Source organism: Crocuta crocuta, unplaced genomic scaffold (assembly GCF_008692635.1).
Source record: "Crocuta crocuta isolate KB4526 unplaced genomic scaffold, BGI_CrCroc_1.0 scaffold154, whole genome shotgun sequence".
NCBI classification, from domain to species: Eukaryota; Metazoa; Chordata; class Mammalia; order Carnivora; family Hyaenidae; genus Crocuta; species Crocuta crocuta.
This window is the reverse complement of record NW_027530545.1, coordinates 11,144,401-11,169,400: the sequence shown is the minus strand read 5'-3', so window position 1 is coordinate 11,169,400 and position 25,000 is coordinate 11,144,401. Positions and strand designations below refer to the sequence as shown.

The 25,000-nt window shown below is 37.9% G+C and overlaps 1 protein-coding gene across 8 annotated transcripts in view; it reads right to left on the bottom strand.

Moving 5' to 3' along the window:
* The window catches only part of QTMAN (queuosine-tRNA mannosyltransferase), a 332,000-nt gene that overhangs the window by 48,434 nt on the left and 258,566 nt on the right, over window positions 1-25,000 (bottom strand). For all 8 annotated transcript variants that reach the window (XM_077767807.1, XM_077767802.1, XM_077767804.1 and 5 more), the window contains one exon: window positions 12,792-12,901. In XM_077767807.1, the coding sequence (XP_077623933.1) occupies window positions 12,792-12,901 (110 nt within the window). The remainder of the gene's footprint in view (window positions 1-12,791; window positions 12,902-25,000) is intronic.

Genomic DNA, 25,000 nt, shown 5'->3' with positions numbered 1-25,000 from the left:
GATATGGCATAAAATATGTTTTAAAAAAGCACAATTATTATGCTTGTTTTCACAATAAGGAAGTGTCACTACATGAGATTTTTTTGCAGAAAGTGTCATTATGTGAAATTCCCTTGGGGGTAGGGACATGCACCCCATTTTAAAAGTTGACACACCCAAATCTCCAAGGTCTTTTCTAGTTCTTATTTTGAATGACTTGATTTTATGGAAAAGTAAACAAAGGCTGACCAGTGGCAGAGCTGCAACCAGACCCTGAGCCTTTTAAATTCTAGGATAGAATTCATTCCAAGGGAGCCTGGGTGGCTCAGTCAGTTGAGCGTCATCCGACTTCAGCTCACGTCATGATCTATCTCACAGTTCGTGGGTTCGAGCCCCGCATCAGGCTCTGTGCTGACAGCTGAGAGCCTGGAGCCTGCTTCGGATTCTGTGTCTCCCTCTCTCTCTGCCCCTCCCAGGCTCATGCTCTGTCTTTCAAAAATAACTATTAAAAAAAAAAAGAATTCATTTCATTGTACCATTTTATCTGTAATGGTTTCCATTTTACAAATGGAACAGTTTAGACAAGGAGAGATATAGCTGGAAAAACTCACTAGTTGGATCCCGATATTCATTCCCTATTCTGCTGCTTTCTGTCAAGAGACTCCTGGGCTGATAAGGTATTGCAGGAAACAAGCATTTGTAAAATAAGCAGCCCTTTTACCGTAGTCCTTTTTTGGGGGCACATACACTTCTGACCACACTACACTCCTAATCATGACCATATATAACTACAGGGATTCAAAAAGATACAATACCAAAGCAAGGTACAAAAGCCACATTCTAAGACCTCCTATCTATCAACCTTCTGTCATATATACATGTACAGGTTTTAAAAAATAGGTTGGTTTCTAATTTCCTATTGGTTCATCAATGTCTTGACTTTTTCCCACTCATTATTTAATTGTTCTATTTCCTTAAGTCTTCCCCGGGTACACATTTCTCCTCTTTATGAAAATGAAAGAGCATTTTTCTTCAGTCGTGTTTTCATCGTTACAACTTTTGAGAACAATTTCATGAGAGATGTTTTGGGAGCTGTTTTCCAGAATGTATTATATTCGTGGTCTTCCCCTTGGTACGATGAATAAATGAATTTGCCTAGGGAGTGGCAAAACTGGCATTTCTGGTTTTGGTTAGAAAAGATAAACATTGCATTTATGGAGGATGCAGGAATAGACTTCAAGCAGGCTTCAAGTTTAGGAGAAGAACGGAAGCGAAGTGACTTGTTACCAGTTACTTATGTCTAGTGAGTCCCCTGAGCATTTGGGAGGGACAGGCGGTGGCAGAGTTAATAAGCCTTTCCTGAGAAAGGAAAAGAGAGTTTCTCAAGTCCTGAATGGGAACTCACCCTTATGGTGTGTACAAATGAGAGCTGGACCAGGGGAGCTTGCCCTTGCCCGTCTAACTTGTAGCACTGCTGACTTCCGCTCTGGTAGCTGCCCCCATTTCAGAGTTTGTACTCTTCATTCACAAAGTGTCTTTGGTCAGGTACACCATGGCCCCTTACGGAAAACGACTGATCCCAGTGCAGTGTGATATCTGCTTTGCAACAGATGGAATGAATACGGGTGCTCTGGGCAATTAGGACAGGAGGGGAAAGGGCAATGGAGGTGAGGCTGTGCCAGGGGAAGAAAGGGTATGGATATGCCTATGTGGGGAGGGGCCGATGAATTTAAGCAACAAGTAACACAAGACATGAAGGTGGGTAAATGCACAGACATGCTTCAGACATGGGGAAGAGAGCTAGAATTCATAAGGGATTAGTTTGGGGTTGGGGTTTGAAGGATTTCATTTGTTACAAAGTAAATTCATGTTCATTCTGTAGAAAACCTGTGAGACACATTTCTCTCACTGTTACATTATTGTGACTCTCTTCTTGTATGGTTTAGGTTTAAAAAGAACTCTTGTAACAGTGGGTGCATAAATTGAATACCAAAATGTCCAGAGAACTGAGATCAACCTGAAACCTCTGTGGGATTCAAGGTGCCGGAAGATTAAGGGCAACAGCTGGGAGAAAGACAACAGAAGTGAGAGCAAGGGAAAGCAGTATTTCCATTGGATATATTCTCTGATGTGAAATCACCCAGTCTGGGGCGGCTGGGTGGCTCGGTCAGTTAAGCATCTGCCTTCAGCTCAGATCTCACGGCTTTTGAGTTTGAGCCCTGCATCAGGCTCTCCGCTGTCAGCGCAGAGCCTGTTTTGGATCCTCTGTACCCCCACTTTTCTGCCTCTCACCTGCTCTCTCTCTCAATAAACAAACGAACAAACAAACATTAAAAGAAATACATCACCCTGTCAGATTACAGTAACTTACATAGCTCAGGAAAAGTATCTTACATTGCCATCACCAAACATGCAGATGTTTCCCCATAAACTGGCCCGTCTTCATTAGGATATGTCTTTACTTTTATTCTGGGGTCCATGCAACTGCTCTGTCCTATTCGTTATATTTATACTTAGTTCATTACTAGTTTCATTAGATTTCCCCCCCAAATTTCATTTAGTGTTTATTTCTTTGGATATCGCCGTCTCTAGTATTTATTAGCTATGTGACTTTGGGCACATTATTTAAGTTAAGCTTCAGTGTCTTTGCTCGTACATAGGGGACAGTAATTGTGCTACAGGGAGGACAGCTGTGATATCAAATGAAATACCAGGATAAAAGCCCTAGCCTTGCACTTGGCACAGAGTAAGAGTTCAGTAAGTTACTGTGCTTACAATATGTTGATGCTTTTGCAAACCTTCATCTATAATATATACTTAAAATCTACACTTAATTTCTTCCATGCATTTTTTTGTGCATTGAAGCTATTTATTTTATTTAATTTCTTGCTTTCTCTAAATATACTTGAGCTGGAATATTAATTTTTGTTATCCTCAGTTTGTTGGATATTAAGTTTACATACAAGTTGAATTTATCTCTGAATCCTCTATTTTTGTCCATTGTTCTGCTTTCATGCTTTTGAATTTGCAAAGTACTCTCTTAAAAGTTATCACTCCATAAACGTTCTGAATAGAGTAGGACATGTTTTCCTTCATGATTCTTTGGCTAGAGAATTCTCTGATATTCTGCCCATTTATTTCTTTGTTTTATATGAATTTTAGAAGTATGCTGTGAAGATATAGAAAGTATATTTTGCAATCTTTATTGGGATTTTGTTAAATTCATAAATTATGTTAAGAGATACTGCCATTTTTATTATTGTATTCTTTCTTGTCAGGGGCACATATGTCTACATTTATAGAACCTTCCTTACTGTCCCATTATATCTTGTTTTCTTCAGCAAAGGACTGAGAGACAGACTTCTGTCTTAAATCATATTCTTGGGAAAGTGATTTCCCCAATCACACTCTTGGGAAAGTGCCTATACGCTTATTCATAACATACATGGGAAGGTGGCTCTGTCCATTAAGAATCTACCTCAAATCCATGCTACTTAAAATTTTTCCGTTAATGTTTATCTATTTTTGAGAGAAAAAGAGACAGTGTGTGAGTGGGGAAGGGCAGAGAGAAAGGGAGACACAGAATCTGAAGCAGGCTCCAGGCTCTGAGCTGTCAGCACAAATCTCCAAGTGGGGCTTCAACCCATGAGCTGCAAGATCACAACCTGAAGCAAAGTCAGACATGTAACCAAAGGAGCCAACCAGGCGTCCCAGATCCATGCTATTTAAATGTGGCCAATATAAATTATTTTTCTCAGCTATAAACTTGGTTGAATGTTTACTATATTGATATAAAGATTATGAAGTAATGTATTCAAAAGTATCTGAGTATGTTACAACATAAACAAGAGTATGGTTTAATGAACCAATGATAAAAATGTTGTCGCTTCACAGACAGTAAGGTTCTAGAGGGCAGGAACCACATCTTCTACTCTAGGTGTCCACAGTATGGTGTTAGACCATGATAGGACTCAGCAAGCATTTCTACGTTAGGGGAATACGTAGGTAGTAAAAACATTTTAAAAAAAAAATGGAGAAGGAAATGTTTGAGGCGTGGCATGGTTTAGAGAAAATGAGTTTATTTAATCTTACTGACACATTTCTTTCATCTCATATGGAATCATCTTATAATTCAACTTTGATCAATATATTAATAAGCTTTTCTTCTGCTAGAATCCCCTTGTCACCAAATTTTATACCTTTGCATTAATGTGTTATAAGCTATTTGTATTCCTAGAAACTTTCTATTATTTTCCCCTCCTAGTGTAGCTGTTTTTCTGAAAACGAGATCGTAGCTGGGAGTGAATAGCGAGATGGGAGGGGAGGGAAAAGTTATATAATCATCCACCATTTGGCTCCAGAACTAAGGAGCAGGAGGGCACAGTAATAACCAGAGTCATGCCAGATGCTAACCAGAAGCCTTCCACACACTGTTCTTAACCTCAAATCAAAGGTGAACCAGACGATTTCTGTCTGCCCAAACTGTAGTTCACGGTTTTACCTTTCTGGCAACCTTTCTGGTACCCCAATACCTAACGCTGAAACATTAGAGGGAAAGAGGAGCCCTTGTTGTAAGGCTTTGGTTCTTCAAAGAAAAAAACTGTTTAGAATTATCATTTGTGGGAAATTACTAAGTATGCAAACACATTCCATTGACTTGATAACTTAAGTGTTTGCTCATTATTTTTAAACCATCAAGGGTTAAAAATGTGACCCTGTCATAAGAATTGGTCAAAAGAGAAATATTTGCATTGAGGAGCCTCTGGGTTTTTGGGTTCATTTGTAATATGGAGTCTGATGGATGCTTTATGTAGCAGAATGATCTTTCCATTTTCTGAATTAAAAATAATACCAATAATGTCACAAATAAACTTTTGAGGTTCAGCATTATTAATGTCTTCTTTGGATCCAAAATGCATTAAAGACTCACTCCATATTAAAGACTCACTCCATATTAAAGGCTCACTCCATATACAGACTCTGAAGGGAAGCCAATGAATCTTAGAACAAAATCGCCTTGGTAGTTAAAAAGGACTTTCCCCCAAATTAATTGTACTGAAATCCACATTATAACTCACTGAAGTGCATAGGGCAGGTGGCTTTACTGTTAGTATTTCTCTTTCTCGTCTTCTCCTTTGTATTGTATAGATGGATTAACTGAGGCTGAGAAAGCTACAGGACCCAGTCCCAACCTGATCTTCTGACTTCAAATCAGAGTTTCTCAATCTTGGCATCACTGACATTTTAGTCTGAATAATCCTTTGCTTGGGGGTGGGGGGGAGAGGGTTGTCCTGTGCATTGTAGAATATTTAGCAGCATCCTGGCCTCTACCCATTAGCGGTGAGTAGCACCCTACCCCCAGCAGTTGTAACAATTAAAATGTCTCTGGACATTAATTCCATTCCCACAGAGGCCAATTTGGCTTCATATTGCTCTGTCTTCTGGTACACAGTTGCTAGATGTGTCTTCAGACACCAGCTAGGTTGTTTCTAGCAAGAAGACTGTGGGCAATACTCTAATATTTGTTAAGAGTTCTTTACTCAGTGGTGATAGACTCATTCAGATTAAGGCAGATGTCTTGGATAGGCTTGGTTTTCTTTCTAATGAGCCACGGATGCATATTAAAGAACAGTGTTATTCACGAAATATTTCTGCTCTCCCCTATTCCGGGTTCAACTCAGGGTTGTATTTCCTGGACCTGACTATAGTTTTGCAGTGCCTTGCAAAAAGTTCTGGCCAAGGCATTCAGTGGCCACTGAATTGGTAATGGGAGGATCTCCTAGTTGTATCTTCCATCTGGCATGGTAACTGGCAATGTTTGAGATGGTGATTGTTTGGGTCACTCTGTGAGGTTGGGTCCCTGAGTGACCATAATGGATAGAATACTACTGACCACCTATAATAAACATATAGCATGAGTAAGAAATAAATCGTATGTTTTAAGCCAATATGAGATTTTAAGGTTGTCCATTAGTTTAGCAGAACTCAGCTTATTTTGACTGATGTAAGAGCTGAAAAATGAGAAAAAGATTAAAAAATAGATATATTTTAAATCAAGGTCTCCTATATTAAAATAGAAAATATAAAACCACTTAGAACTTCCTTAAGTCTTAGCGTTCTCTATTTTCAGTCACTAACTCTCTAGTATTTGAAAATAGTTTCAGTGTAGATTTCTACATGCCTGATATGGTATGTAAATTGTATTATTCTATTACACCAAACTCATTCTTTCATTCTTTCAAATAATATTTGTTGAACACTAAATATATGCCAACTATTATTTGGGGGTATCTTTAAAACAAGGATGATTCTGCAGGCTACAATGTATTGGAGATGGACTGACAAAGTCTGAATTATAGCTTCATCACCAGATGGGAGGGTGATTTCAGGCAAGTGACTTAGCCTCCCTGTGCCATACTTTTCTCAGCAGTAAAATGGTGATCACAGTAGTGCCTAAGTCATAGGGTTGTTGTGAGGAGTAAGTGAGGCAATGCACAAAGAGCTTAGACCAGTGCCTGGCACATGCTAAGTACTCAAGAAATGACAGTTTTCATGTTTGTAAAGAATGTTATAGTAAGTGATGAATAAAGGTCGGATATGGGACTACAAGTTGCAAACATCACAGAACATGTCTGCTTTATTCTAAATGTCTATCACAGTGCTTGGCACAAAGTAGATATTTAAAAAAGTGCTTGGCACAAAGTAGACATTTAAAAAAATTTTTACTGAACAAATAGAAGCATGTAGGGATGAGGAGACTGACTTCTGGTTCTACTCCTAACCCTGCCATTATCTCCTGCCTGTCTCACCCATGGTGCCCAGCTCTGAGAACCTGAATATCACTGTGTGAGACTTCTCTACTCTTTTGTAAAATGAAAGGATGACCTGGGACACCTGGGTGGCTCAGTTGGTTGAGCATCCGACTTTCAGCTCAGGATATGATCTCAGAGTTGTGGGATCGAGCCCCATGTCAGGCTCTGCGCTGAATGTGGAGCCTGTTAGGGATTTTCTTTCTCCCTCTGCCCCTCTTCCACGATCTCTCTCTTGAAAAAAAAAAAAATTAAAAAATGAAAGGATGACACAAAAGAGCTATAAACAATGTATCTATAAACTAGAATCAATAATCTTTATCATACTTCTCAGGAAAAGGATTATAAAACTTTACAACGATATAATTTGAAAATAATCAACATACTTGAAAATAATCAATAGTATGGAAACTCTACAATGTCGCTCTCTCACAGTTTTAACATTTTCAAAAGAAAGTTGATGGAGATTGTTTCATGAAAAGGGCAGTGAAACCCATTGGCATTAATGCCATTACTCAGATGTGCTAGATTTCCCTAAGAGGTCTGTGGTGAGGAAAGGAGAAGAAAGTTGGATATAAAGTAATTAATGTACAAGCTTGCAACTAGAAGTGAATAAATTCTGGAGATCTAATGCACAGCATAGTGATTACAGTCAACAATACTGTAATATATACTGAAGATTTCAAACATTCTCACCACAAAAAGGAAATGATGATTATGTGATATGATAGAATATTAAGCTAAAGCTATAGTAGTAATCATATTATAACAAATAAATGTATCAAATTAACATGCTGGACACCTTAAACTTATACAAATGTTATATATAAATCATATCTCAATTAAAAAAGCACAAAAAGAGAGTAATGAATGGTCAGACAGTCAGATAGTAAACATTTCTTCGTTTTCCAATACATCTAAGCTTACGTGTGAAAGAGAAAAGTTTAACTCACAGGCAGTGCAATCAAAATGACTTAAGCCTTCAGAGTATTGGTTTCTCTACCTATCAGGTTGGATCATAATACCTACTCCATTGTGCTTATCATGGACATTACAGAATATAATGTGGCAAAGGACTAAGTAAGAGGCAAACTGTCAATAAACTGCAGCAATTAATAGCATAGTAATCATTATTATTGAAATTATCGACAAGAAAACTACTTTCTTGCAAACATTAACAACATTCAGAGTAAGTATTCTGGCTGACATTAGAGTATGTAAGTTGGTTTACGATATGGGTTTTAGATATGCTAATGTAGCATCTAGAAGAGATAAGAGGCAAATAAATGTATGTCTGCTAGGTAATCTTTTTGTGAAGTGCTAGATGGCAAGCTGCGGAAAAATACGTTTAAACTTAGAGAAATGATTTGGAAAACAAGAACACATAAAACATTAGCATAGTGGTAAAAAGTACTACCTAGCTATGTGACCTTACTTAATTTCTCTGTGACTCAGTTTCCCAAGCTGAGAAAAGTGGAGATAGTAATACTGAACAAGATTGCAATGAAAAATTAGAGTTAACATTTGTAAATAGCTTAGAACAATGCCTGGAATACAGTGAGTGCTACAGAAGTGTTTGTTCAACCAGAACAACGTTAAGAACAGCTGAAAACACAAAGAATGGCCTGTTAGGAGAACTCTGGAGTAAAGACTGGCAAGGTGGCCTTCTAGAAACACAACCTGGAAAGCCACCAGGCTCGTTCATCCACCCGCCAACTTGGATTGCTTTTGTGAGCAAGGTGCAGTGCTGTGACCATGAAGAGAGCGGAGTCACGTCTGGAAGGATAGAGATGGACTAGAGGCTAAGGCAAAAAGGAGCCTCAGTTGAGACTAGAAATATCATAGGGAATGGGATACTCCTTCCTCTGGGTTTCCCAGGCATTCCCTAATTATTTCACAGCTTCGTAGGGACCTGTTAGTTGTCCCTAAGTGTCCCTAAGTGTCTACCCAAGGCAAAGCTCCCTGAAGGTAGAGACCAAATCTTCTTCACCGTGGAATTCCTTTCCTGAGTGCTTAGCAAATATATGCTGAAGTCAAGCCAAAGTTAGGTAATAAGGTTAGACCTGTAACTAGTGAGCACTCAGTACTTGGGCCCCTAACGCTCCCCACTCCACTTTCAACCTTCCATACTGCTCTAAACAGCTCAATGTGAATGTGTGGGAGGGGGAGACTGTGATCCCAAGACCATGGCCCTAAGAGTAAAACCTCAGTCTTTTCTGTAGTGCTAGCTTAAAACTACTAGATAGTAAAACTGGCTGAGAAGCCTTTTGCTTAGGGATTTCTTCCAGCCACACTTCTCAGTCCATCCACAAACACCTCAATGCTGCCACACAAAATTGAACTCACCAGCTTTGCAAATGAGCAGAATTTTTCTTCCTTCCTTCTACAGCTATCCATCTTTTAAATTCATTTCTGTGTTTTCCTTGAGAATACCTCTGTCACACATCCCTCTCACTAATCTCTCAGCCACCACCACAAGAATTACATTTGGATTATCACTGTAGTGTCTTACTGTGAATCTGCCTACATATCACTGAAAGATAAAGCTTTCTAAAATACAAGTTTCATCACATTTCTTTTCTGTTCAAGATCTAGGTTCCTTATTTCTTACTTTTACCTAATCTACTTTGATTATCAAGATCCTCCATACTATGGTTCTATTCTACCACACTTCAGACCAAAGCTTCCAAATTCATTTTGTGAGATTAGCATTATTCTGATACCAAAAGCAGACAAGGACATCTGTCTCTCTGTCTCTATCTCTCTCTAACACACATACATTACAGGCCAATATTCCTGATGAACATAGATGTAAAATTTCTCAACAAAATACTGGCAAACCGAATTCAACAATACATTAAAAGGATCCTATAATTTGATCAAGTAGAATTTATTCCAGAGATGCAAGGAAAGTTCAATATCTGCAAACCAATCAATGTAATACACCACGTTAACACAATGAAAAATAAAAAGCGTATGACCACCTTGATAAATGTAGAAAAAGCACTTGACAAAATTCAATACCCATGCATGAAAACTCTCAATAAAGTGGGTAGAAAGGAAATGCACCTCAACAAAATAGGAGCTATATACGACAAACCCACAGCTAACATCATACTCTACAGTGAAAAGCCCATATGTAGAAACCTTTTCCTCTCAGATTAGAATCAAGACAAGGATGCCCTCTCTAGCCAGTTTTATTCAACATAATACCAGAAGTCTTAGTCACTGAAATTAGGCAAGAAAAAGAAATAAAAGGCATACAAATTGGACAGAAAGAAGTAAAACTGTCCTATTTGCAAATGACAGAATAGTGTATATAGAAAACCCTAAAGAGAATACCAAAAACTGTTGGAACTAATTAATTCACTGAAGATGCTGGATACAAAATTGATATACAAAAATCTGTTGCATGTTTACACACTAATAACAAACTATCAAAAATAGAATTCAAGAAAAACAATTTCATTTATAATCACATCAAAAAGAATAAAATATCTAGGAGGAAATTTAACTGAGAAGATAAAAGACTGATAAACTGAAAACTAGAAAACATTGGTGAAAAAAATTGAAGTAGACACAAATAAATGGAAAGATATTCTATGCTTATGGATTGGAAGAATTAACATTGTTAAAATGTCCATGTTACCCAAAGCAACTCACAGATTCAATGAAATTCCTATCAAATTCCAATGACATTTTTCACAGAATTAGAGCAAATAATTCGAAAATTTGTGTGAAACCACAAAAGAACATGAATAGGCAAAATCTTGAGAAAGAAGAATAAGGCTGGAGGTTTCATGCTCCCTGATTTCAAACTACACTACAAAGCTATAGTAATCAAAACAATATGGTATCATCATTAAAACAAATACATAGATCAATAGAACAGAATACAGAGTATTCTGGGGAAGGAAAAGACACTTCAGCAAATGGTGTTGGGAAACTGGACAGCTACCTGTCCAGAATAAAATTGGAGCACTGTCTTATAACACCATAAATATTAAGTAACTCAATCTGGATTAAAGTCTCAAGTGTAAGATCTGAAGTTATAAAATTCCTAGATGAAAACATGGGCAGTAAGCTCCTTGATGTTGGCCTTGGTAATTTTTTTTTTTTTTTTTTTGCCCTGACTCCAGAGGCAAGGGAAACAAAAGCAAAAATAAACAAATGGGACTACATCAAACTAAAAAGATTCTGCATAGCTAAGGAAGCCATCAACAAAATGTGATGGCAACCAATGAATGTGAGGAGATAATTGCAAATCATATATCCAATAAGGGATTAATACTAAAACATATAGGGGCACCTGGNCGTACAGCTCAATGACAAAAAAAAAAAAGAACCCAAAAATCTGATTAAAAAATGACAGAAGATTGGAATAGACATTTTTCCAAAGAAGACACACAGATGATTAATAGGCACATGAAAAAGATGCTCAACGTCACTAAGCATCAGGGTAATGCAAATAAAAAGCACAATGAGATATGTCCTTATACATATCAGAATTGCTATTATCAGAAAGACAGGAAATAACAAATGTTGAGAAGGATGTGAAGAAAAGAGAGCCCTCATGAACTATTGGTGGGAATGTAAGTTGGTGCTGCCACTATGGAAAACAGTATGGAAGTTCCTCAAAAAATTAAAGACAGAGCTACCACATGATCCAGCAATTCCACTGCTGGGTATTTATCCAAAGAAAACAAAAATACTAATTTGAAAAGATGTATGTGTCCCTATGTTCATTGTGGTAGTATGTACTATAACCAAGATCTGGAAATAACCTAAATGTCCACTGATGGATGAATGGATAAAGAAGACTTGGTACATGTACACACACACACACACACACACACACACACACACACACACACCCCGCAGTGGAATAGTATTGAGCCATAAAAAATGAGCTCTTGATATCTGCAACATGGTAGGCCTTGAAGGTATTATGCTCAGTGAAATAAGTCTGACAGAGAAAGACAAATGCTGCATGATCTCACTTATATGTGTAATCTAAAGAAAACAAACAAAACAACCTCTCCCAGCTTCCTAGACACAGAGAACAGTCTGGCGGTTGCCAAAGGGGAGGAGAGTTGGGGGTCGATATGGATGAAGGAGATTAAGGGGTATAAAGTTGCAGTTACAAAATAAGTAAGTCATAGGGATATAATGAACAATATGGAGAACACAGTCAATGATATTGCATTGATTTTGGAAGGTGACAGATTCCAACTAGATTTATATTCGTGCCTGTTTCCACCATGTATACAAATGTCAAATCACTATTGTACTAATACAATAAGTAATATAATATCGTATGTCAATTATTCCTCAATTAAAATAATATGAGCAATTAAGCTCTTATGAAAGAGGTCAGAATGCTTGTCTTATGGACCCAAACATACCCACTGAGGTATGAGGGTGTGAGGGTGTAGGAAATGGTTCTGAAAAGGCTCCATGTGGCATGACGGATGAGAAGACCTGATGCTATCAGCTTCAGAGTTTCATTTGTTTTCTCAACTCCATAAACCAAGCATAGGCCAATGATAACTATGAAGTGGACGAGGGCTACTCCACATTACAAGTCTGGTGCCAAAATGCTTTACACAGTCCACCTTAACAGATGGTAATGTATTTCGGCCATTACCAACGTGAGGAGGATTCAAACCAGTGACCCCAGAGGTGAGAGGTTGTACATCCAATTACAAATTCCCGCTTTCCTTAAGTGTTAAGATGCCTAAAGCAATATATTTTATTTACATCAAGTTACATTGTATAAACTATATTTGATAAAAGAGATGACTTCACGTTCTCAACTTAAATCAAAGAATGCTTACTTAAGTATTTTTTTAATTGAATCACACTTTAATGCCATCGTATAATCTTTTGGTTAACAGTGCTCATCTTGATTATTCTAACAAAGGGAAACATGGAAATTAATACTTAAGTTGTAGAGCTTATGTCATCTATAACATTGCACACTAGAAAATTCAGAAGAGATACCTGGGACATCTGTGAAGGTTTCTCCAAGGACAGACACATGGAAATTGAGTCCTAAGTCCTTAAGGTGCATTAATACCTTAAAAAAACTCTCTGGATCTTTATCGTGCTCCCTGGAAATAAACACACAAAATATAACTTGTCAAACCTTAGGGTGTTCGTTAGGCACGATGTTTTCACTTCTCACAGTATCAGTTCCTTTCACATCTATTGCCAGTTAAGAGAGCTTCTGACATCCAAGCAGAGAGTTTTTTTCCTATAACCTTAAATTGTAGCATCGGCATTGAGTGATTTCATGAATGTAACTTCTCTCTCATGAATCAAAACCCAGTTCTATTGAAATCTTAAGGCTCTGCAGCCTTTTATGAAAGGAAAAAAATCTATCTTGTTTTTCACATTATTTGGTTAGACTATAGAAAGTCTAGTGTATTTTCCTTTCTCCTAAAATGGTTAATTTTCCACTTAACATGGGTTTTTAACAAAAGAAAAGACCAGTCTTCAAAGGACGATTCTCCACTGATCATGAGAATGTACCAAAGATGTTTTTCATTTTCATGGGTCTGAATACCTTCCTCTCACATTTACTGAGCCCCTTTGTGCCCACAAGGAATGCACAATTTGGGGAGCGAGATTACAGACTCTCTCACTAATCTCTCATTTTAAATAATTGAATGGAGAATTATAAATACATCAAAAGGGGGTAGGCCTGAGTCTAAGTCCACTGAGTATTAACTCAGGAGTGGAGGTTAGTCACCTCATAAAAGAATAGTAATAAAGATAATTCTTTCATTTAGTAGAGGCTTTGAAAAACAAGGGTTATTTTTGTTTGTTTAGCTTGTCGGTCTTCCCTATAAAGACAGAGTGAGGGGCTAAAGGACATGAAAATTAAAAAAAAAAAAATCATTTCAAGAAATCACATTAAGATGAAATGAGTTATTTTCTACATTCTAAGGTGTGAATATTTCGGTATTTCTTGCATTTAATTGCACTGTTTTAAATTATCTTATTTCAGACAGATGTGGACCAGATGTCTTCAAAATATTTGTTTTTTTATTTATAATTCAGAATTTTAACTTATTTTTTTATATTGCAGAGAAATAGTTATATATCAGCAATTGAATTTCTCATTTACCAACTAATTATGTAAAATAAATCTGTAAATTGATCAAACTGCTATATGAAATATGAAAATTACATCATTCAGGAAATCTCATGAAAAATGACATCTGCAACCCTAAATGTGTTAATTCACAATTCAGTCAATATTTTCAGTATCAAGAATTAAAACAAATGCATCTTTCTGATTAACATTTTAAAACAGCATTTACAATTTTATGGAATTATAAGATCTTATAGAATTTGAGTTCTGTATTAAAATAATACAGAGCTTATTTTAAGCTCTGTATCTCTTGATTTGAGTTACTTCAAATAATAAAGGATGCAATGGCAAAATGCTCGTCGCTTCTTTAAATGATGCATAGTACATACATGTACCACTGGGAAGTTCCTGGATAGTTCTCATATAATACTGTATATTCTGTGGGCAGGAACAAAGACTCAAAACAGTTTGAAAGGAAAGAATACACCATATGTTGTCTTCAACCATATCAATCAAAAAGCTGCCACCTAATCTGTAATATGTTCTTTTAGTCTGATTCTCTTGGAAATACTTAGATGAAAAGAATGGAAACAATATAAGGTAATATATCTTAAAGAGAGAGGAAGACTATAGGGAAATCCAGCCCCTCTCTTGCCTAAATTTTTCATTTTGAGTTTCAAAAATTTGCGCTACAGATCCTTAAGAGAATACTTATTCTAAATATTTCCTGCTGTTTTGTTTGTTTGTTTGTTTTGTATTAAACTTTAAATAGCTGTGGTTTGGGGTTGGGAGGAAGTTTAATTGGGGAGAAGTTGCAGTTCTTAAAAGATTCCAATATGAATATTTTCAAGGCAGCAGTCTTTATGAACCTATATTTTCAGTGTTTCTATACAAGATAAATACACTGCAATCCTACTATATCCTTTTGATTTTTTAAAATATTTTTATTCAATTTATTTAAATGAAAAATAAGGCAGCTCACCCATTTCTTTAGATATTTTTATAGGTGGACAAAAGCTTTCATATTCAACAGTCACTTTGCATAAGAACACAAAAGAGATTTGTATGAATCCCTCTCATGTTTAAACTATAATATGGACGAATGTAAAGTGAGATTTTTCTTCCCCAAAATTATCCCTCAGGAAAAGAGGCATTTTATACTCAAGTCCTCCTAACGTCTCTCACGATACTGGGCACTCTCTCAATTACTTTATTTTGAACAATGAGCTGTTTAGGGAAGTTGCATTAACCTGAAACAATGCCTACTGGTGAGAGTTTTGGATGGTGTTAGCAGTCATTCACTTGATGAAGCTGGTAAAAACAGAAGCAAAGGCATATGTTAATACTGACTTAGTAATTATTTTGAGAGGCATGACCTAACAGTTCAAAGTGTTAGGTGTCGCTGAAAACAAGTATTTTAAAGATCACTAAAAAAAGTAATAGAATAAATGGTTATTGGAGATCGTGAGTACTAAGTGGGTTTTTGTAGCTGAGGAAAAAATTTCCAGTGATGACAGTTTCCCAAGTCTTGCACCCCAAGCAGCTTAGACGGGGTTCCAGATGACAGGTGCTGGAGACATGCCAGCTTCCTGAAAAGATGGCACCCACCATACTGATGTCAAGAATGCACGGGAGGGGGAGTTGGGCTAAAACTGTTTCATTAAATTTAAGGGTGGGAAAAGAGCAATACTTCTAAAATTATTTTACATGGTATGTGCTTTAAAGTACTATTTATGTCTAAATTAATAGATTACATATTATAAATATTACATTTATTTCATTTACGTCCCTCTAAGTTACATAGTCAATTTTGCTAAAAATTTCTCAGTTTTCTTCTTAGAAAAATGGGAAATTTCTTAACATTCAGATGGTTATTAAAGATGCCGTGCACAGGGGCACCTGGGTGGCTTAGTCGGTTAAGCGTCCGACTTCAGTTCAGGTCATGATCTCATGGTTCGTGAGGTCAAGCCCCACACCAGGCTTTGCGCTGACAGCTCAGAGTCTGGAGCCTGCTTTGGATTCTGTGCCTCACTCTCTCTCTGCCTCCCGTCCCTCCACTTGCACACTGTCTCTCTTTCAAAAATAAATAAACATTAAAAAAAAAAAAGATGCTGTGCACAGATACTTTTCCACAGCCATACATTAGGGCACGAATCAATTGCAGGGCCCAATATATTTTGTTGAGTCAGGAACACATTCTAAATACCCAATGGGTCATCCCTGGTTTATCCTTAGGGGTTGTGCTATAAATGTTTCTTTTTTTTCTTCATGTTTTCTATTGTTTAATACAGAGTTTTAAATATAAATCATTTAAAAATTTTTTAAATGTTTATTTATTTTTGAGAGCGAGAACAAGAGAGAACATGAGCAGGGGAGGGGCAGAGAGAGAGGGTGACACAGAATCTGAAGCAGGCTCCAGGCTCTGAGCTGTCAGCACAGAGCCCGACGCAGGGCTTGAACCCATGAAAGGGGATATCATGACCTGAGCCAAAGTCGGATGCTTAACCAACTAAGCCACCCAGGCGCCCCAAATATAAATCATTTTTAAGGCTTTTAAGGAACTACCCTCCTCTAACATTCTGCCATAAAATTGCATTCATAGGAATTTTGCCTAACTTTGGACCATTTTCAGTATTTATAGTAGCTTAATTCCTCATTTCTTGTGACACCTCTACATCTGACAGCTGTCCATCGAGCAAACTTGATTGAGCACAAAGCATTCTCGAAGATGAGTCAAAGTCCAAGCTTCCCACAATCCCCACACTCTTGAATAGGTAAGAATGAAACAGTCTGGCTGGGAATGAGTTCTTCAGCAGCCCAACTATGGCAGAAGCGACCAGCACGGAAATATTTCAGGCTTACTGGAAGCAGCAGATATAGCAAGAACAGCTTTTATTCCCAAATATTATTCAGAACATTTGAAAAGCATAAACTGTTTCCATGTGTTTTTTCTTCCTATATCTGTTCTCTCTCTGTTGCCTTTCCCGTTTAGTTTCGTAGAGCTAAATTTCTTCTTATTCCTCATTTAACATTCGTTCAGTAAATATTTATTGAGGATTTCTAAGTTCTCCATACTTGTCACTTACACTAAACTGTTACCCTTTCCTATTTTCCCACATAACTTTATACTTATGGAATGCAATCTCTTTGATCTAGTTCCTTGTATTGCCTGGGCAGAAAACTGGCTCTTTACCCACGCTATTGTTTCCCAGCATCACGTCACTCTGGACTGAGAGCTTCATGAGGGAAAGATAAATGATGTCTGTTTTGTTCACCGTAAGTATCCAGTGCCCTGCCAAGTAGTGGTAGACTTTACTTACGTTCATCCATACCCGGTTCTTTTCTCCTCTGGGTACTCAGCAGACTCTGCGTTCAACCACTCCCAGTAGGGGAGGCCACAGATCTAGTTCTGGTCAGTGGGTTGCGAGCTGACTGATTTGTGTCACTTTTGGTGGAAGTAACTAAGATACTGGACCCAGTATCTAAGTCCTGGATAGCACTTTCTCAGGTGCAGTGATCCCTGGGGAGGTCTTGTGTTAAGATCATTACGGTAAATGAGTAAAGCCGTCTGGGCTGCCACGTGGAGGCAAAGCCACCTCAACATGCAGCAGACTTTGAGTTAGTGAGATAAGTAAACTTAGTGAGATGGGGAGGGGTGTTCCTTCCTGCAGCTTCATGCGGCCTATGCTGACTACTACATTATCTGTGGCACAAAATTTGCTGCTCAGAGCATATGTGTTGAATCAATGAAGACATGGAAAAAATGAATGACATTTGTAGAGCTCCTGTTATGTTCAGGTTTCCATGCCAGGCACCTGATCATAATCTTAGTTAAGCTTCCCCACAAGTGGTCAAACAGAATTATTCCTCCATTTAAGATCACACAGAAGAGACTGAGTCTGCATTTGAAATCATGTCTCATCAACTGAAAGTCATTCTCTTTCTATACAGATAGTCTTTGATTCTTCATTTCTTTTATTTCTTTCTTCCTACATATAACGAGAAGAAAAAGAGTTGGCACCTTCAGTCCACAGTTTTGTTTCTAGACCATTAAGCCCTGGACATTCCTTGGATTCTTGTGACTCGAGGAGGGAACCCATTGGATAAAAGAAGGCAGTAAGAATATGTGGAAGTAATAGAAAATTATGATCTCTCTCACATCATGGTCTCAAACTTCCTTCCCTTTCTGATACACTGCTAACCTCCACCTTTACTTCCTCATCATGAAGTACTGCTTTACTTCCAAATTCCATGATATGACCATTTACTTTTCTACTGTCCTTTCTAGGGCCATAAACTTTTACTCTCCTGCATAGGCCTGCCATACCAATAATCTGACTAGTTTCTGTCCACATGTGCTGTTTCTGCTTCTTCACCGCTGCTTCAAATAGGATTCAATCAATACTTTTAGCCGCCGGTTTCTCAACTTCTCTGTCTCTCTCAGATGCTACTAGTGCTTCTCTTTGTCTAACTCCACCAGACCTCCCCACCAATATTTACTTATGGCTGACCAAGACCAAGACCATCCCCTGTGACTCTCTCTGAATATTGTTCATACTGCATTCTGTCCTTTAACTTTACTTTCAGGGGAAGAGTGGAAGGTGCAGTTCAGAGAAAAGTGGCTCTGCCACTGACCAGGTATGTTCATAACGTCATACAATATTAGCTTCTGCATCCTTAAAATGGGGTAATAATAATACCCACATTAAAAAAAATATAGTTGTTAGGAATGAAGAAATGCCTGGCACCCTGGAGATATACAATAAACTCTCATTCTCTTCTCTTTGGTATTTGTAGTATTTTAACATTTAAGAGATGTTAATCAGTTAATTCCATCTCCTTTCCTCCCCAGCACACTTGAGACGCTAAGATATTTTATGTCCATTGCTTCAGGAAAGGCATGGGCCAGGCATGGGCATGGGGGTCTCCAACCCCCACCAAAAAAGGCGGGGGGGAATCCTCTTTGTTGATTACAGGAGCAAAAATACATGTAGAAATGGTAAGGACTTCAGACAGGGACAGGTATTTACGCAAAATGCCGCATGAGTGTAGCAAACACTCTTCTACCCTGTGTCGCCGTTTCACCTCTAGATAAGAAACACGAAGGACTGGTGGAAGAGAGTTGAGGGGAAAGAACTTTGAAAGTCCCAGAAACTGTGCACTATACTTCCTGGGCTAAAACCATGGCGGGGAAGCACAGCTGCAGAGAGCTAGTGTCTGAGTGCGTGTATCTGGGCAGACAGCATGGGGTGGTGTGGGAGAGATTCCTGAGCCGTGGTAGGCAGAATGGAGGAACCAGGGCTCCCATGAATGTCATGGAAGAATCACAGGGCACCTGGCAGACAGGCAGAAGCAAGGGCTCCCTCAGCATTGGCCTGTGCAGAATGGGGACCAGGAAAATGGAAGACAGGATCTTGAACTACTTGAGCTTTCTGTTACCCTACTGAAATGGGCCACTGCACAGAAATTAAGTTATAGAAAAATAAAATTCTAATTTATGCATATCGGGGTTTCATGCCATCTGCACATTCATATTCTCATCTTTCCTTTTAATAGCAGAGGAAGAGACGTCTGCCTTTCAAAATTCAAGGTCTGTTAGAGTTCCAGATCTTCTACCTTGCTTCTTGTTGAGACACCTGTGTTCTTATATCCAACTTCCTTCCTAAAGCCTGCAGTCCTATTCTCTGCTCTACAAGTTCTTCATTTATGTCTTTGACATTTTTAGGCAACCCCTCTTACCTGATAACAGTTAGTGACAATAAGAGTTCCAACAATGTACTATTTCTGGGTGACTTTTCACAGATCTTCTCATCTTAGAACATGAGCTATGTCTGTCTTCTCTCCTGCCTGTGTTTTCCCTACAACTTTGCTCCCTTTTCTGTACTCTCTCAGCTGAAATTGTTCTTTAACAATACCAAGTCCCACCCCTGCCCCATTCATTCTCATGATCCTCATGTTTTTGCTCGTACATTTGGCACCAGTGACCATATTCTTCTTTCTTAGAAATGATACTTGCTTGTTTTCTAAATAGTGTGTTTAGACTACAACCCAGTGACCTTCTCCGCAATTCAGTATTCCCACCCATTCCATCCAGATGGCCATCCAGTGAAAACAAATCACTTTTTCCCATTAGATCCCATGACAGGATTACCTTTAAAATCTCCCCATTGCTAAAAGCTTAGAACCCTTAGATAGTTTCTCTTCCACAGTGATTTCCCCTCTTCCTGGACACTGTATACAATACTTTCACTCAGCTATCTAACGTGTCAGTAAGCTCTCTTTCTCTGAAACTTTGGCCACGAAGCCTGCAGATACCCAGGCCTCAAAGAACCGGCAGGCCATGAAAAACCTTAATGAAGATGAATTGGGTCTTCCCCATTCCCGGGATGTTAGTTAAGTGGCATCCACTTATTATGCATACCTTTTTTTTTTTTAAGTTTATTTATTTTAAGAGAAGGGAGAGGGGCAGACAGACAAGGAGAGAGAGGGGATCCCAGGCAGGCTCAGCACTGTTAGCGCAGTGTGTTACCTGAGCCAGACTCGAGAATCAGATGCTTAACTGACTCAGCCACATACTTTCAAACCACTACTATGTATGTAATTACTTCCTCTCAGACCTGGGAGGTTCTATGGAACTAAACTCTTTTCCCAGTTCATTACTAAGTCTTTCTATTTCCCTGGTGACTGGGGCTGTAATTTGAAACTGACTCATCATTTATATTTTCTTTTGAATTATAACATTCCTAAGACATATGTAGGAACACATTCAAAACTGCTTGCTAGTATCCTGAGAGCAACCCCAGCAGTTTACCTCCCATGGTTAGAAACTTCTTCCAGGATTCAGTCCAGGAAACTCTCTGACATCCCTGAGAACTCTGTTTCTACCTCTCATATTAGAAGAGAACATTATTCTTGTTTCCTATTTCACCTTGTCGGGAAGCTTACAGTCAGATTTTAAAGGGCTCAATCTCAGGGGTGCCTGGGTAGCTCAGTTGGTTGAGTGTCCAACTTTGGCTCAGGTCATAATCTCATGGTTTGTGGGTTCAAGCCCCACATCGGGTTTTGTGCTGATAGCGAGATCCTCTCTCTCGCTCACTCTCTGACCCTCCCCTGCTCGCAGTGTCTCTCTTTCCCAAAAATGAATAAACATTAGAAAAAAACTTAAGCTGAATTTCAGTATCTATGAGATGGAAATAATAGTGCTGAAAGCTTAATAAGGGGGGAAAAAAACCAATGCCTCACTGGCTGGACTCAATGGTAGAAAACGTATTGCAGGGAATAGAATCCATGATCTTGAGATAAAATCGAAGTTACCTAATGTGAGCATTAGTGAGAAAATAGACCAAAATTTGTTTTAAGATAACATAAGAAAGAACTGAAGCTCAGAGACCCAGTGGACAAGAGCCAACATTTGAAGCATCGGCATCCCAGGAGGTGACCCTTAGTAATTTCTTACAGCTGCATGTGAACCTACAATTATTTTAACGCCCATTTCAATTTAAAACAAAAAGCATGCCCAGTGTAATAACATACAAATAATTCAGAAATACATGATGTCTGTAGTGAACGCCCCTATTCTTTACCCTTCCTGATTTTACTCCTCCGGTGTGACCATTGCTTAACAGGTGTTTGGTGCGTAGGGTTCCTGACCTATTTCTAGGCGTATGCAAACACAAACACTTGTGTGTGTGTGTGTTTACATATACCTTCCTCATTTTATAAACATACCAGTCGTTCTGCACTTTCCATTTTCACTAGCTGCATGATGGACATGGATCTCTGTCAATGCATATAGATATTTCATTTCAAAATGTTTACCTCGTATTTCATAATTTTAAGTAAATTCTCCTCCTAATGGACATTCGTTTCCCATTTTTGGGGAAACAATACTACAACTAATACTACAAGTGAAATCTAGTGCATTCTATAACATTCAAATTTCTCTTTTGTAGAATCGTTAACTCTTTCCGGTTTTTCCTCTTGTCCTACAAATGCAGCCATCCCACATCTCTAACCAAGACCCTTTCCCCTCTTCCTACAATGTTCACTGTACTTCTGGAACTATCCTACTTTCAAAGTTTCACCTGCTTTGCCTTCTGCTACACTGCACGTTCCACAAGGGCAGAACTCATGCCTTTGTTTACCCAATATTCCCCATGTCTAGAACAAGGCTGGGCACACGGTGTAAAAAGTTACTACCCTGAATTGACTCTAAGTCTAGATCAATTCTTGTGAGTCTAATCTTCTTATTCCCATCTACTGTAGATTATGATTTCACCATTTATATTATCAGGTGGATATTCAAGTCTTCACTTGGCCCTTCCAATGACAACTCATCTATAATACTTAAAAACGAAACACTGCCCTGTCAACTAGCATTAATGACTAAGCTCCTTTCTAGTATCAGTATGTCCTTATTCTCCCAGTATTCCAGGATCTCAAGCCTGACACATTATTGAATGCAGAGGCTGCTTCCAAACTTGTCCTGCCAATCAGCTTACTGCCAACTTTGCCATTTTTTCCTCTACAAATAATTTAAGAGTTGTTTGATAATTTCCATTTGTAAAGTACGTTATCACCTCATACCTTTATACCACCACTGAGCTTCAGAACCCTCTCTGCCAATTCAGCTTCCAAAACATTGTTTATTTATCCTCTTCAACATGATTTGCCTTAGATTATCTCTTCTCTACAGTAACTAAAAACCATTAAATTGAAATTAAGCTGCCCTCCAATATTTATATATTTCCATCCACCCTTGCTATCACCCCAATAAGCAATGGTATTCATATTCATTTTCATCCTTTCCCTTTGTCTCTTCTGTTCACAATCCACAGCTCTTGTGCCTGCAGTTTTTGAGAACGGAATATGTTCTCTTTCTCTCTCTGCCACTCCTTGTCCATTGTGTCTCTCACTGACTTTAAATTTATTGTTACTAGTAGTTACCCCTGTGAAATCCCTTCGTGCTCTGAATCAGTCCAATACCAACATTCATATACACTGATGATGATTTCATGAATGTGCTCTTTTATATTATTTCATAATTATTTGTATGCTGTCCCCTTATAATAATTAGTTTGGAAGTTCCACAACATCAGAGAAACTCTTTGATTCAGAAGTTGGCGGGTACCCAAAATATGACTTTGAAATGAATGAATGATGGTTCTGTCATGGCTGAATAGAGACAGTTATATTTTTAAAACTATGCTAGGATAGGTCTATGAAAATGACATGAAGGATCATGTTTTTTTTTTTTTTAATGGAGAATTAAACATGGCCTGCATATTAGATGTCTTTCATCGAAATGGATTTCAATTCTTAATAACAGGTTTTCATATTCAGTTGTGGACATTTTGTCACATCTAGAAATGACAAGGTCTTCAATCACAAGGGAAAGAATCTTAACTTGAAGAGGAAAATCCACTCCAAAACCTCATTCTGATATAAAAAATGTTAAAATAAAAATGGACAGTTATTCATAGGAAATCCCTCCAACGGGAGGGACTGGAGAAGATGCAAAAATGGAGAAAAAAATGCAAAAGTTCTGTCCATTTCATATATGATGCCTTGTTTCTAGATCCGGAGAAGACTGCTGTGTTTTTTGGCTGACACAGAGATCCCCCAGAAGAGACAGTCTCCCTTACTCAGCAGCGACTGCTACGCACACCAGATTGTCATGGCAATGACTGTGGGAAAGGAGGAACACAATATGGAATGTCTGTTCTAGAAAGACCTGCTTGAAATGATGTGTTCTTGTTGCTACATATGTTGCATTTTTTTTTTCATTTTATAAACAGGATTAATTATGTATCTCCTCTTTTTTCTTACATTCTTATAAATGGAATTAGTCTGTATTATTCTACTTAGTCCCTTTTACAATGCCATAAAAGAAAAAAGTCCAGCCCCAAACCTCGTTACTCTAGTCTTTTGTTGCTTATGATTTAAAGTTATTAAGAACTGCTCACATTCGGTACCAAAGGTGCACTAATTATTCATATGGAAAAGAATAAAGGATTCTGAATATTGTAATAAATTAACTATAATGCTCAAGAAAAGCCATTCCAGAATGGGAAGTCTCACGAACCAAAGTGTTAATTAATTAAATATACTTACGGTTAGTGGGTATCAGAACAAATGATTTCTGGTAAAGAATGGATAAAAAAGAACAGTCAACTATGGTATACAGTGTATTTGGTGAAAGATCATTTTGACTGAATAGTTTGCTTTAGAAGCATATGTAAACCCAAAGGAAGAAAAGAAGATGCTTCTCGAAAGCTAATAATAATTCATTTATGATTTTAGTTCTTAAGGTGAGTTTTGTCAGAGTAAAGAAGTCAAAAAGTTTATATAGACAATATAGCCTTATGGAAAGAGGGTTAAAATCCTAGTTCTGATACTTAGTAGTTATAATCCAGTGCAAGCTACCAGACCACTCTGAGATTTAATGTCTTCATCTGTAACAGTCTGGATTTACTCACTTCAAAGGCTGTTGAGGGGATTAGGTGAGATGATGTGTCTGAGACAATTTACAATGTCTGGCAAGCAGAAAATGCATAATAAAGGATAGCCGTTATTATTATTATTATCATGATTATTATAATCATCATTGTTTTATTTTTCATTTATAGAACTGGGAATTTAAGAATATTCTAGTAAGTTTAATAGCCACCATAAGTGGGCAAAAAATAAAGCTTCCTATGCTTAATCATCAGTTATTGGTAGTAAGTGGGATGTACCATTGTTGAGCTTCAAATGTTTACCTTGATAATTATACATAGAGGTATATAAAGTGTCAACTATGTTACATGCAAATAGCATAATAAGCATTCAATAAATGGTAGTCATTATTTACAACAGTTACAAATATGACTTAAAGTAAAATTTCTGTTTGTGTATAAAGTCACACATGTCCATAACTGAAATTTTCTTCTCAGGATTATGTCCCTAATCTTGTCAAATGTCACCTTTAGGGGCACCTGAGTGACTCAAGTCAGTTGAGCTTTGGACTTGATTTTGGCTCAAGTCATGATCTCACAGTTGTGAGACTGAGTCCTGCATGGGGCTCTGCACTGAGCATGGAGCCTGCTTATGATTCTCTGTCTGGCTCTCCCCC